We start from the raw sequence: 14,912 nt of genomic DNA, 5'->3' as shown, positions 1-14,912 counted from the left end.
ACTATTACCTGTTCCAAAGGGATCTAGCTAAGACTAGCTAAGACTGAAGTCTATTTCCAGAGGAACCCACAAGATCAAGCAGGCTTGAAAAAGGTATAGAGCAGCTTCCTGGAAAAACTCAAAAAGCTGAACAATAGGTTGTCAGAGGAATACACAGTTAATGAGAAAGGCTTTGAAGGGAGTTGACCTCTCATAGGATGATAACATTGAGAACGAGGTTGGATAGAAGGGACCTTAAAAGAAAAAAGGTACTAAGGTAAAAGGATAAAGGTAAAAGACCACTGGATGGTGAAGTCCAGACAAAGGCGACTATGGGGTTGCAGCACTCATCTCGCTTTTCAGGCCGAGGAAAGCCAGACAGCTTTCCGGGTCATGTGACCAGCATGATTCAACCGCATCTGGTGCAATGGGACCCTGTGACAAGTGCCAGAGTGCACAGAAATGCCGTTTACCTTCCCGCCGCAGTGGTACCTATTTAATTTCAAGCGTGCTTTCGAACTGCTAGGTTGGCAGGAGCTGGGACAGAGCAATGGGAGCTCATCTCATCGCAGGAACTGCCGACCTTCTGATCAGCAAGCCCAAGAGGCTCAGTGGTTTAGACCACAGTGCCACCCACTCCCCTTACAGTACTAAGTCAACGGCACCAGAGTTGCAGGTTCATCATTAGGCGTTCTTAAGCCAATTGGCATATTTGCAGGTGCATCATTAGGTGTTCTTAAGCCAATTGGCACATTAGCTAGATGGCCAAGGTGTTGTGTGCCAGAAAACAGAAAGGTCAAATCGCCCTTCCACACCAATGCCTGCTCCCATTGAGATAATTATCACTTCCCTTCCCCAGCTAGAGATATTTACATCCCCCCCCCCCAAGCAAATTAAATGCAAAGACAGTGATAATAATAATAATAATAATTTATTATTTATACCCCGCCCACTCTGGGCGGCTTCCATAAAAACCAAAAATACAATAAAATCACACGTTAAAAACTTCCCTGAACAGGGCTGCCTTAAGATGTCTTCTGAATGTCAGGTAGTTGTTTATCGCTTTGACATCTGCTGGAAGGGCGTTCCACAGGGCGGGCGCCACTACCGAAAAGGCCCTCTGCCTGGTTCCCTGTAGCTTTGCTTCTCGCAATGAGGGAACTGCCAGAAGGCCCTCGGTGCTGGACCTCAGCGTCCGGGCAGAATGATGGGGGTGGAGACGCTCCTTCAGGTATACTGGACCGACGCCGTTTAGGGCTTTAAAGGTCAGCACCAACACTTTGAATTGTGCTCGGAAACGTACTGGGAGCCAATGTAGGTATTTCAAGACCGGTGTTATATGGTCTCGGCGGCCGCCCCCAGTCACCAGTCTAGCTGCCGCATTCTGGATTAGTTGTAGTTTCCGAGTCACCTTCAAAGGTAGCCCCACGTAGAGTGCATTGCAGTAGTCCAAGCGGGAGATAACCAGAGCATGCACCACTCTGGCGAGACAGTCCGCAGGCAGATAGGGTCTCAGCCTACATACCAGATGGAGCTGGTAAACAGCTGCCCTGGACACAGATTTGACCTGTGCCTCCATGGACAGCTGTGAGTCCAAAATGACTCCCAGGCTGCGCACCTGGTCCTTCAGGGGCACAGTTACCCCATTCAGGACCAGGGAATCCTCCACACCTGCCCGCCTCCTGTCCCCCAAAAACAGTACTTCTGTCTTGTCAGGATTCAACCTCAATCTGTTAGCTGCCATCCATCCTCCAACCGCCTCCAGACACTCACGCAGGACCTTCACCGCCTTCACTGGTTCTGATTTAAAAGAGAGGTAGAGCTGGGTATCATCGGCATACTGATGAACACCCAGCCCAAACCTCCTGATGATCTCTCCCAGCGGCTGCATGTAAATGTTGAAAAGCATGGGGGAGAGGACAGAACCCTGAGGCACCCCACGTGAGAGCCCAGGGGTCTGAACACCGTGCCATCGTGTTTAGCTTGGACCTGAGAAGGGTAGATTTCTTTCCCTAGCAGGAACTTTTATTGTTGCCATCGAGCAGAAAGGCCTTTGCTGCATGATATTTTATCACCGGAAAGTTCAAACATGGCATAGATCAAGGTACCCAGAAATTGCATTACCCGTCTTGCAGAGATGAACCCTGAAGGTGACTTTCATAAGATCTGGCTCACCGTTCTGTCGAGTCTAGTGTTGCGTAACCGTAGCAAATTCTTCCTCTGAGGCATAAGATTTTATAGAACGTGTCCCACCTCACCAGTGTGCCGGCCATTAATCTTTTGCTTCTCAGCACAGTCCCGTCTCACTGGTCCTCTCTCAAGTCCCTAGAAGATGTTTTTATTACCGAGTTGAACAACAGTTGCGTCGGTAGCCTGTGCTTGAATTAATCCCCGCAAAATTGCAGAAAATGCCCTTGCTTTGAAGATGATACAGTCTTGACAGGGATGCTGCAAAGGGAGAAGTGCGTGAATAGTGGAACTATTAAAGAAGTACATCCCTATGCTTGTGCAAGAGAGAATATTTGAAGACACAGTAGAATCTGCTGGGGTAAAAGCTGCAGATAAAATGTGTTATTAGAGGCATTTCGAAATACATGTTACTAATATAAATACGATCATGTAACAGTGTGTGTTAATTCCTCCTGTCAAAGTGAACCTTGTCATTGTGCAAATCTTCCGCCTCCGTTTGTTGATGGCAATGTCATGTTTGTGTTTATACGTGCTTGTAGCCACAGTTGCTGGCATGGTTTGAGTGGACAAACCAAAACCCTTTAGAGGAGGAAGTGTAGCTCAGTGGAATAAAACATGTTGTTTGCATGTCCTGGATTCGGTTCCTGGCATTTCCAGGATCGAGGATCAGGGACCACATCACGGAAAGGACATCCACTGACAGCAAGATAAGACAATTCTGAGCTAGGAAAACTGTCACACGTTGCATGTGGGATGCCAAATTTGGGCCAAAGGTCTTCAGCCAGGGGTAGGCAACCTAAGGCCTGGGGGCCGATGCAGCCCAATCACCTTCTCAATCCGGCCCACGGACGGTCCAGGAATCAGCATGTTTTTACATAAGTAGAAAGTGCCCTTTTATTTAAAATTCATCTCTTGATGATTATTTGCGGGGCATAGGAATTCATTCATCCCCCCCCCCCATGCTCTGAGGGACGGTGTACCGGCCCACGGCTGTAAAAGGTTGCTGACCCCTGTCTTCAACTATACTTCCTCCCTTTTAACCCTGCAGTTTAAGTTCCAACAAATGGACAGACATTGGGGAAAGTCTGTAGTCAAAGTATACAGAGCAGCGCGAGTATTTAGAACACAGTAAATCAAACATGGAAATTCCCAGTGGTGGTGGTCAGTTCTGAATTATAAACGCAACCCAGATTTAGCAGGTCTAGAGGCAACGAACGTCATAACAAAACTATAAATACGTGGAAAGGTTTATCCCCCAATCCATGTGTTTCCAGCAGTCAAAGAACATATAACCCAGGGCTGGGGAAACCTCTGGCTTTCAGATGGGAGACCATCTTTGGATCCAGTGCAAAGTTTTGTTGTGAGCGCAGGCATGCTAGGCTCACATGTCCCCAAGAAAGCCACATGGGAAGAAGTCCAGACTAGCACACACACACACACACACACACCACACACACTCATTACACCTGGGATGAGGAATTGTGTATATCGGAGGCCGAGGGAGCTGGCATTTGTCCACAGACAGCTTTCTGGGTCATGTGGCCAGCATGACCAAACCGCTTCTGGTGCAATGGGACACTGTGCCAGAGTGCACGGAAACGCCGTTTACCTTCCCGCCATAGCAATTTTTCTAATTGCAAGCATGCTTTCGAACTGCTAGGTTGGCAGGAGCTAGGACAGAGCAACGGGAGCTCACTCCGTCGCGGGGATTCGAACCGCCAACCTTCCAATCGGCAAGCCTAAGAGGCTCAGTGGTTAGACTACAGCGTCACCCGTGTCCCACGTTCCCTGCCTCAGCATGTTTTCCTGTCAGGTTTGTTGTGCAAGAGTGCCAACCGTGTATGCTGGGATGTGATCGGATCCTGCTTGGAAACAGCAAGAGCCTAGAACTGCCCTGAATCGTGCTCCAAAGTCGCAGAACTAGTTTTCCACAGGTCTCCTTGAGGGAAAGGCACATCAAACAGGTTTGGAAAGAAGAAAGTCAGTCTATTTTGGCTGTGTGTGAGAGCACATGCATTCACTCACTACTTTGTTGCTGGGCAGTGATGAGCGCAGCTTGTATAACTTCTAGGAAATATCCCCCCCCCCCTTCTTATGCAAGTGTTCTGAAGAGTTTTTCCCAATGAAATTCAAGGGGTGTGCCCACTTTGTTAATCGTTGCAGCTGTCAGGATTTATAAATTCTTCCCTGGGAAGTGCTGCTGGCAAGTTATGTTTCGGACTTTCCTGCTTTTCTCTCTAGCGCTATTTACAGACTGACCAGTGTTGGGGGAGAGATTCTGCAGGTGTGAATTTTTGCCTTCGCTTTCTGTGGAAACCTGGAACAATAAAATAAAATAACCTAGGTATGTTGCATTGCAATAATTGTTGTTTTTTTAAAAAAAATTAAAGGCACAGTTTTGATGTAGCGTGTGTTTAGACATGTAGTTGTTTTTCATCTGAAATATATCACTCACAGTCAAAATATATCCATATCTAATCAGCAGGGTGCCAAGTTAACATTTCTCAGCCCTGTAAGGTTGTTCCAGATTACGGATAATAATGTCCTACGGGGGTGACCTTTAGAATAACATTTTGTGCAAAGGCTTTGAAAGGTAATGCTTGATCAAGAGTGTCTGTCTAAACAATACTGTCAGTCAAAGCGCAGCGAGGTTTTGGGGTCATTTTTCTCGCTGCTTCGCTTCAAAACAAAGGTGCAAGTCCTGTGCACACTGACCCGGGAGTAAACCGCACTGAACAGAGTGAAACTTACTTCTGAGTAACCATGCATAGGATTGCACCACACAAATCGCAAACAGCTATGCTCATATTCTTCTACTTACAGGGCAATCCTATTCAAGTCTCGTTGAATTCAGTGGGGTTCAGTCTCAGGTAAATGGATAGATGCTTGTCACCGATTTTATTTCCTTCCGGTTGATTGCGTGAGAAACTCTCAAAACAATTATTTCCCCCATCCAGGGAAATTAAAGTGGGCTGGTAGAAAATAGGACTAGTATGTGTTAAAACCTGGGAGCGGGGAAGAGATTGTCCCTAACATTCCTTCACAAGGATGGTTGTGCAGCACAATCCTTACAACACTGTGAAAATTTATTCTGTGCATTGTGTGTGTGTTGTTGTTGTTTTTTAACTTTTCTTAGTTGTTTTTGTTATATTTTGCATATAACCTTGAGATGACTTGCCAGCCTGGATAGCTCAGTTGCTTAGAGCGTGCAGCTAATAACTCCATGGTTGCAGATTGGATCCCCAGCTGCATTGCAGGGGGTTGGACCAGATGATCCTATGACCTAGATCTATTTATATATCTATAATCTATGGAAGGGGACGCGGGTGGCGCTGTGGGTAAAAGCCTCAGCGCCTAGGGCTTGCCGATCGAAAGGTCGGCAGTTCGAATCCCCGCGGCGGGGTGCACTCCCGTTGCTCGGTCCCAGCGCCTGCCAACCTAGCAGTTCGAAAGCACCCCCAGGTGCAAGTAGATAAATAGGGATCGCTTACTGGCGGGAAGGTAAACAGCGTTTCTGTGTGCTGCGCTGGCTCGCCAGATGCGGCTTTGTCACGCTGGCCACGTGACCCGGAAGTGTCTCCGGACAGCGCTGGCCCCCGGCCTCTTAAGTGAGATGGGCGCACAACCCTAGAGTCTGTCAAGACTGGCCCGTACGGGCAGGGGTACCTTTACCTTTAATCTATGGAAGGCTATTATTATTACTAATATTAATCTACAGATTCACTTTGTTCATTCTGCTCTAGGGACTAAATGTCCTTGCTATGGCTTGAACCAGATCTTCTAAATACTTTACGCACGACCATTACTTGCATAGCCCAACACAGTGGCATAGCGTGGCTGGGGGGCGGTTGCCCCGGACGCAAAATTGTTAGGGGCACAAAATCTCAACACCCGGTGCTGGCTCCATACAGCTGTGCACTTCTGTTGCTGGAATCCTTTGAAAATGGCTTCTCCGTATAAACCAGGAAGTGACCTCTCCAGGCAACGGAACAAGTCTTCTTTTCTTATCTCTGTGGCTGCAATCTCCTGGGTGACGTGGATGCTGTTAGGCAGCTGAATGCACATGTGTACTCTGTACATTTCCTTCCCTCTCACCCACCCCCTCTGCACAGCCCCGGGCTCTGGCAACCCACGGTATGCCATGGCTTAATAATAACCAGCATGGTTGATTTATTGTTGGTTATATTGCCGTAGCATAAGGCCTCTTATTGTCGGGGTAGCTAACACGGTGTCGTCCAGATATTGTTGAATGGCAGCTGCCATCATCCCTGATCCCTGGCCGTGCTAGCTGGGGCTGATGAAAACTGTAGACCAAAGGATCTGCAGGGTACCACATTGTCCACTCCTGACATGTATGCATTTGAAGACAAATGCATAACAAATGAGAGAAAATGCTATGCGTTCCAATTTGTTACTAAAGCTGTGCTTGGCTGTTTTTTTTTAAATAGTTCTTCCTTTGTATTGCTAGGCCATTGTATGAAATGGAATCCCATTCATTGCAACCCAAGCATCCTGGATCAGATGAAAAATCCAGAAAACCAGACAACAAAAATGGTAAATATTTGCTGGCAGGTGACGCATGAGCCGCTGCTTTGTACCTTTGCTACACCTGCGGTCTATCACGTCTCTAAGCTCATGTCCAATCAGTATTTCCAAGCTGTCTTCAAGGGAAGCCCCACATAAAGTTAAGAACAGTCATCTAGCTGGGAGGCTACCAGAACACGGGTTACTGTGGCAAGGCTCTGATCAAGTATACATTAGATGTATACTTAAAATGCAATAGCTGCACACCTAAAATGCTTAACAGGTATGCAGCCCTTGAAATTTTCCATTTTTGGTGTGTGTGTGTGTGTGTGTGAGAGAGAGAGAGAGAGAGAGAGAGAAAGAAAGAAAGAAAGAAAGAAAGAAAGAAAGAAAGAAAGAGTGTGCGTGTTTGTGTGAGAGAGAGTTTATATAGGGTTATGATGATCCACGCATGGTTATTGTAAAGACTCATCAACTTTTGCCAGGGAGCCCTAAAATACTTGATTATCACTTGTAATTACACAATGAACCCAATAATGCTAATGTTGCCTTCAGGTTCTTGTTGCTTCCCTTCAACTTCTCAGAGCCTCCTGTTGGGTCTCTAGTCATACACTCTCCTGAAGGAAGTGGGGACTTAAAAAATAAATAAATCACAAACCTATTTCTGGTCTGGAATAAAGCTACAAAGAGGCAGAGGGAAGAATGTGCAATGGAGAACTACTGCAGGCTCCTGTACAAGCAATACCACTAATAACTTGTGTTGTGAGTTGTAAAGCAAGCAAAGATATACATGTAAGTCCACAGGAACAATTCCAAAACTCACATTAGGGCAATATTTTTATTGGGCCAACCTGAATCTTACAAAAGAGTGTGGTAGCTTTTGAGCTCTCCAGAACTTGGATGAGGACATCAGGCTCGATGGTGAACATAAGTGGCAGTGGGGGAGAAAGCAGGAATTTTGGCTGATTCTGAAGACATGGTGGAGTTTGCATTGCCTTGTAGTCTTCAGATAGTAAGTAGGCAGCAGACATTAAAATGAAGCTCTAGTCCAGCAGTTCTCAACCTGTGGGTCCCCAGATGTTGTTGGACTACAACTCCCATCATCCCTAGCTAGCAAGACCAGAGCTCGGGGATGATGGGAGTTGTAGTCCAACAACATCTGGGGACCCACAGGTTGAGAACCGCTGCTCTAGTCCATTAGGTGAGTTGCAGGTTTTTGGCTGTTGGGAAGAAGCAGCAGGAAATAATTGATCCCCATTTGGGAGAGGTGATATAAAATCCAGCTGTTACCCAGATAAGTCTCTACTTGAAAACTTGCACACTCTTTTTGGAACATTTTGGTTTGCCCTAAGAAAGAAATTGCTCAAATGTGGATTTTGGAATTTGTACAATAGAGTTGTAGAGAACCTTCAAGCTGAAACATTGACAAGTATTTTTATGTGACCGTGAGAGAAAGCCTCTTTGCAAAGAACCAGCTCAGATCCCTGACACTTTAGGGTCTTGGCAGGACATCGTTTCTCTTGATCCTTTTAAAATAAATGTGATCTGGTAATCTAGTCTTTCGCCCTCAACTTCAAAGAGAAGCTCTTCCGTGTAGAAATTCTGGTCATTTTACATCTTCATTATGAAGCCATACAGGAATGCAGCTTTCCAGGTGCATTTGCAGAAGTGATTGTGGTGCTATCGCTGTTGATTAGGAAACCTTACATAGGCAAGGAGCAAGAGCCATCCTGCAGGATTATCGATTTAGTGTGAACTCAGCATTTCACATGTTTTGATTTCCTTAAAATAGAAGCAAGAAAGAGTAGAAGGGGGACCTTTAGCATATTCTCCAAATCTGCCTGAGTGAGCAGATTAACTAAGATAGCAAGTAAATTTATGGGGCCAATAGGCTGGAATAGAATAAGTGCAACTGTAAACACCCTGATCTGTTAGATGGTTTAGTGTTGCATATATATAATCATGTGTCCCTAGGCTGTATCTATGACTTGGCAAGGTCCTGAATTGACCTCTTAGAAAGCAGAGGACTTGAACCCACTTGATCTTACACTACTCACAAACTGTAGTTTGTTAAGGATGCAATTCTCAGCACCCTTAATAAGCTACAGCTCCCAGAATTCCTTGAGCAAAGCTGTAAACTTTTCCCTTTTCTTTCGAGGAATCCTATTAGGAATAAGGGAATTTCCCTTAAAAAAGGGAAACGTTGACAGCTATGCCTTTGAGGGAAGCCGTGACAATCTAAAGTTGTGTCATAGTGCCTTTGAGTTATTTCATTGCAAGGTGCAATAATGGGGCTGCTTTGTTGAGGCTGTTGCTGTCCACTCCCCTCCCTAGTTTTGGGCTACGTAATCACACACATGGCTAGACTCAAAACAGTATAAATACAGTATATAGATTATGATACTGATGCTGGACCTGGAAAAGAAAGCTATTGCCCCAAACAGGGCACATAGCAGCTCCAGGGGTTATTTTCATTTGGTATGGGGAAAGACGTAACTCTCTCCCTCCCTTACATAGTGCTACAGTCCAGATCCCTTTTTCGTTGGAAATTTCCTTTTTAATGTTGTGCAAACATTAAAAAACACACACACAAATATGCATGAAACCCTGTTCTGCAGGTCTTCCATGTTGCTTCTAGGTTTGGCCCTTGATGAACATTTATGAAATCATTCTCCACACGTGTCCATTCCTTCCTGCTTTCACCACTGCCTCCGTCAAGACAAGAGTTTCTGTCATTTTTGTGTGGGAGAAAGCATGCACTGTCTGAGGAGCCCAACCCTCTCAGGGCATATGCTGCATCGCCATGCTGCCACAGTATAGGGTTTCCATAAAAGTGCCAGCTGGAGTTGCTTGGCAGCATTTCAGCAGGACACTCGAGGGCAGAGCGGATTCCTTGTCCCAAAGCCCTGTCCATCTTGACCTCTCCTGGCCCCTTACAGCTTGAGATAAACTCACCACGTTAGCACTTTACTTTGAGAATGGACAGCATGATGTCAGGGCACTGAAGAGTGGTGGCTAGATATTGAGGATTGGGGACCAGGAGAAGGCAAGTTGGAGACTTGGAAGAAGGGATCCGTGAACCTGTAACATCCGGGAGTTGAGAGTCAGAGGCAGGAGAAGCTGCAAGGCTGGAGAGTGGAGAACAAGTGCGGGAGGGAGGGAGAGAGAGAATTCTCTTGCTCCACTGGCTCCCAGGACCAGAAGAGGATTGAAGAGGGAGGAGAAGAGGGCTTCATGCAGGCGGAGTCTTCAGCTGCTTGCATGCAGTTCAGATAGGGGAGATACATAAGCCAAGATCAAGGCCTTTCTGTGTTGTCAACTGCCTCCTCATTGCAAGACCAAGCAGGAAGCAAGGAACTGTGGCTTAGGCTGGAAGAGAACCTGTGAGCCTGTAGGAAGTGGCTTTGTTTAGCCTTCGGGTGATTTAAAATATGAACCTATGATGAGCGTCCGGCAGGGGAGGTAGAACTTACTGAGTGTGCCTTGTAGGCATTGATTGTCTAGTTCTCTATGAATTGGGCTAATCTTCTTCTGAAGACATCCGAGTTGGAGGCCACCACTGCCTCCTTTGAGAGCGAGTTCCATAGTTTAGCTATGCAAATAAATTCCTTCCTGAATCTGTTGGAAAATTCCATTCCACCTTTAGTTGCAGACATGGAACTGTTGCATGTCACATGTCTGTTTACATGCCAGCACAGCTTGCTGGGAACTTCCGTTGTGTGTATAGCTTTTGCTTTTCTCTGTCTCTCGGAGAAGACAAAGACAGAGGCTACATGTTTCTTTGTCCTGATTTATGATTAATAAATACGTAGTTGTAGTATGCTTCCACAAGCCTCATGCCTATTCTGTGTGCGCAGTTCGCTCTGCCGACATAGTGTGCCCTGGCTTTGAAGCCTGGGTCACTGATTTACGTTGGAGCAGAGGCCGATGGGTCTTCGCAGCGGGACGGCTGGAAGGAGATGACCCAGCTGGGGCGAGCCAGCTGGCCTTGCGACCCTCTGCATCCTGACAGAATCTTCCATCATTCAGTCTTCTATTCAGGCGGTTTCAGCCCATGGCAAGAACGCTATAACTCTTCTTTTTCTTTTAAATATATTTTTATTAAAGATTTATTAGTTTACCAAAAAATACATGCGTTGTCTCTTTTTTTCAAGTTGTGTTTTCTACAGATCAATTTCATTTGTTGTGAGACATTAGTGTTACATACAGTGTTAGGTTAGGAAGAAAAGAGGGGGAAAGTACACACAGGAAATACAAGACAAACTAGGGGATACCCAGATGCCCTGGCTAACACACCACCAATTACATGCCCTCCTAAACAACCCAGGAGTAAAATCAGCAGCAACTAGGTCCATGACAACCTTCGAAAAACCTCCTCCTAACAACAAAGGGATGGTATCCACAATATACAAAATAATGCTCCAAAATCCCACAAACTCCCTTGACGTAATCAAAAAAGAATGGGAGGACAAAAAAGGCTGTGAGATTAACCCTCCCCCAATGGACTAGAATGTGGTCTAAACCTCCCTTTAAATCCATATCAGCAAAAAGGAAAGAACTCAGCCTGAAACTCACTTACAGATTGTACCTAACTCTATAACTTTTTTGACCGACTTCTATGTCTCATTGGTGCTGAGCAAAGGTGGGATTCCGTTCTATTATTATGGCTTTATAAATAGCAAGTGTGATGGATGGCAGCTCCCCGAGGCCACATATATCAAACTAAACAATTATTGTTAGGGACTTTTTGTGGGCAGGGACATAACTCAGATGGCTTCATGCTCAGCAGGGCTGCCTGGCCATATAGAGGTTAGTGGCTTTTGCGATTAGGTCACTGCACTTTCGTTAGCTGAGCTGGGCTACCTCTCGCTGTTATTATGACACATGACCCTTCCATTGTTTTATTACTAGGACCAAACGGAGATGAACAGATAGTCGCAGAGATCATGGGAAGGTGTTTCTCCCCTTCGCTGATAACCACCCAAGCCTGGGAAGGGTTCCATTTTGTTGGCCACAAGATAAAGATCACGGAATCCACCGACTGCTATGGAGCTGTCGTCTGGCCTTCGGTATTGCAGGCAAACAAGACTGTTGGCTCTGATACGTGAAGCAGGGCACAGTGTGAAACGTAAGGGGTGGTTGTTTAAAGCCTGGGGAAACTAAAGTTCTGTGAAGATGAGGCTCTGAATACAGACAGCTGACGTATTTGGGGATCAGAATTGTTACCCCAAAGGAGCAATTCACTGCAAGATCAACAAGCTCCATAATCCATACAAGGAAAGCCTTGCTGCTAATATTAATAATAATCAAGGCATATTTATTTATTTATTTATTTATTTATTTATTTATTTGTAATGCTATTTCCTCTGTCAATCTGCTCTTGTACTGTTTTTTGTTTTCCCCCATCCACAGGCTCTCGTTATCTGCCACTTTTTGGAAACTAACATGAAATCTTATAACCTGGTTGACAAAAATGTCATTGAAATTGGAGCTGGGACAGGCCTGGTCTCGATAGTAGCCAGTTTCCTTGGTGAGTATGGGTAGTGTCCTCTAGATCAGAAAGTGGTATTCCAAGGTGTATGTGGGATTTTAGTGCACCTGTGACCAAGGAGTAGCATGTCAGCTCAAAAACAAAAGTAGCAACAGAGACAGGGGCTCATTATCTTTTAAACACAGGTCTCTCCCCACCCCCATATAGAAATGTGGTTTTGCATGAAGAGGGCATGGTAGATAGACCATGTAAGGATGGATTTAGACACTAGGAGAGGAAATATTGTTTTAGTTATTATCCTTCCTTGCCCATGTGAGTGAGATCAGCAGAGTACATCCATTGTGGCCAGAACTTGGAACACAAGGTTGATTTGACCTTCTAGAAGCAATAATCCAGGATTCTTTAAGGCAGGCTGGGTTTTTCTTGGTATTACCACTTTTCTCCACCTTGGAAACAGCAATCGCACACACATTGTTTTGTGAAGAAATAAAAGTAGTATTTACTTACATATTCTAGATTTTGAATTAGCAAAACAAAGGCAGGTTTATAACTACTATCTAAGTTACAAAAGTACAAAATGTAAGTTCAGAAATGGGGTCTGAGCTGCATGTATGGCCAGCTTGGAGGCATGATGAAGAAAGAGAAATATGCTTTGGCAGGAAGGAAGCTTGTAGTATTACAGCTTCCTGCCAAAGCAGACAAAGGAAGTGATCTCACAGAGTTCTCTCTAGCAAATTTTACAGGGAAGCTCTGTGAGCCTCAGCCCTTTCATGCGCCTATCTGGCAAAGCGTGAATTGTTGGTTTGGCGGTACTAATGACCCACAGACCAAAGAGTTGTAACTTAGTGATAGAGTGTCTGCTTTCTGTGCTGAAGGTCTCTGATTCAATTCCTGGCATCTCCACACAAGGCTGGGAGAGACTTCCTGTCTGAAATTCGGGAGAACTTTTACTAGTCAGTGTAGATGGTACTGAGTTATCGAGGAACCAATGGTCTGACTTTGGTCTAAACAGCTGCTCATGTTCCTACTGTCTTTAATGATGCCAGAGAGCATTCCTGCAAAACTGTCTTAGATTTGCTAAGCATTCATTCTGTGGCCCCTTCCTGCCACAGGTGCACGTGTGGTTGCCACCGATTTGCCTGAATTGCTGGGGAACCTTCAATACAACCTTGTCAAAAACACGAAGACCAAATGCAAGCATGAACCCCAGGCAAAGGAACTGTTTTGGGGAGTCGACCTGGAAAAGAATTTCCCCAGGGCTTCGTGTCAGTTTGACTACATCCTGGCAGCCGACGTTGTGTACCACCACCCTTACCTGAACGAGCTACTCCTTACCTTCGACCACTTGTGCAAGGACAACACCGTCATCATCTGGGCCATGAGGTTCCGACTGGAGAAGGAAAACCAGTTTGTGGACAGATTCAAGAAACTGTTTGACCTGGAGGTTATAACTGATCTCCCCAGCTTAAATATAACCCTGTTTAAGGCAAAGAGAAGGCATAAAGCGAAAAGGCCTTCCCTTTTCCCATCCAGACTGCTGGTTAGGTGATTGTCAATGCATGGGTCTCTTTTGTTAGCCAGGATTAGACCATTTCTCATTGGATTGCTAGGTTTGAACGTATGATACTGGTAGAGCACTCAAATGTTTGGCCCTCACTTACAGTCCGAAATAATATAACACACCAACAGATTCATGATGGTCCATGCACACCTTTGTTTGCAATGATAATGAGCCACAATACATACCTCTACAGTGGTACCTCGGGTTAAGTACTTAATTCGTTCCAGAGGTCCGTTCTTAACCTGAAACTGTTCTTAACCTGAAGCACCACTTTAGCTAATGGGGCCTCCCGCTGCTGCCGTGCCGCTGGAGCACGATTTCTGTTCTCATCCTGAAGCAAAGTTCTTAACCTGAGGTACTATTTCTGGGTTAGCGGAGTCTGTAACCTGAAGCGTCTGTAACCTGAAGCGTATGTAACCCGAGGTACCACTGTATAACTATATGCAGATACTAAAGTGCAGGGTTATTCATAATATTGTTATGAATTTGTGGGAGGAGGCAGATTCCCCCATAATTCCTTATTTAGTAAATGGTAGAATTTCACTAATGTTTGGAGTATTACGAGCAGATGTAAAAATACAGTGTAAAAAAACACAGGCTGAGCTACCTTTAGTTCTCTTGTTCAGGAGATTGGCTGACAGAGGTGCCAACAAAGACAGGCGATGGCAGAGTTCATTACCCTGACGAATGGTGGCACGTTTCGTGTCAGACAAGAAATGGGGTGACATCCCTCCCGCAACTGGGTGTTAGTAGCAAAAGACAATAGCAGAGGTGGAAGGGGGAAGTTTCCAGCTTGACTGGCTTCTGTTCTGGGCCCAATCTTCCTGAAGCTATGAGGAGATCAACAAGAGACACTCTTGGCATGTAATGTTCTGCACTCCCTCCATGTAAACTCAGGTGTAAATAAATTGTATTTCTTAAAGATGCTACAATCTCCAACATGTTTCATTCCGAAGGAACACAAACCCTGGTGAAGTGTCAAGACCCCTTGCTACCTCTTGGCAGAGATTGGGGGCGCACCCCTTTAAGCAAAACAAGTTACTTTAGTGGTATAGGCATAGATTTGTGGAGGAGCACATCTTTAGTACCAAAACAAACATTTGTACTAGGAAACTAACTTGTTAGGTAGGAAGTGAGGCCCAGACCCCACTCCCCCTCACATGCTAG

General features: G+C 45.5%; 1 protein-coding gene across 2 annotated transcripts; it reads left to right on the top strand.

Annotated features, from left to right (window-relative positions):
* The first annotated feature begins 4,119 nt into the window (after positions 1-4,119).
* On the top strand, positions 4,120-14,671 carry LOC114596505 (protein-lysine methyltransferase METTL21E-like). 2 transcript variants are annotated; one of them, XM_028728174.2, is made up of 5 exons: positions 4,120-4,513; positions 6,638-6,723; positions 11,605-11,762; positions 12,106-12,223; positions 13,297-14,671. In XM_028728174.2, the coding sequence occupies exons 2-5, from the start codon at positions 6,651-6,653 to the stop codon at positions 13,731-13,733; spliced, it is 786 nt and encodes a 261-aa protein (XP_028584007.2). In that variant the 5' UTR covers positions 4,120-4,513; positions 6,638-6,650; the 3' UTR covers positions 13,734-14,671. The 2 variants fall into 2 exon arrangements, with proteins under 2 accessions (XP_028584007.2, XP_077783802.1); XM_077927676.1 differs by lacking the exon at positions 4,120-4,513 and adding an exon at positions 4,613-5,039.
* Positions 14,672-14,912: the final 241 nt, after the last annotated feature.

Source organism: Podarcis muralis, chromosome 4 (assembly GCF_964188315.1).
Source record: "Podarcis muralis chromosome 4, rPodMur119.hap1.1, whole genome shotgun sequence".
Lineage (NCBI taxonomy): Eukaryota > Metazoa > Chordata > Lepidosauria > Squamata > Lacertidae > Podarcis > Podarcis muralis.
This window is presented reverse-complemented; position numbering and strand designations above follow the sequence as displayed.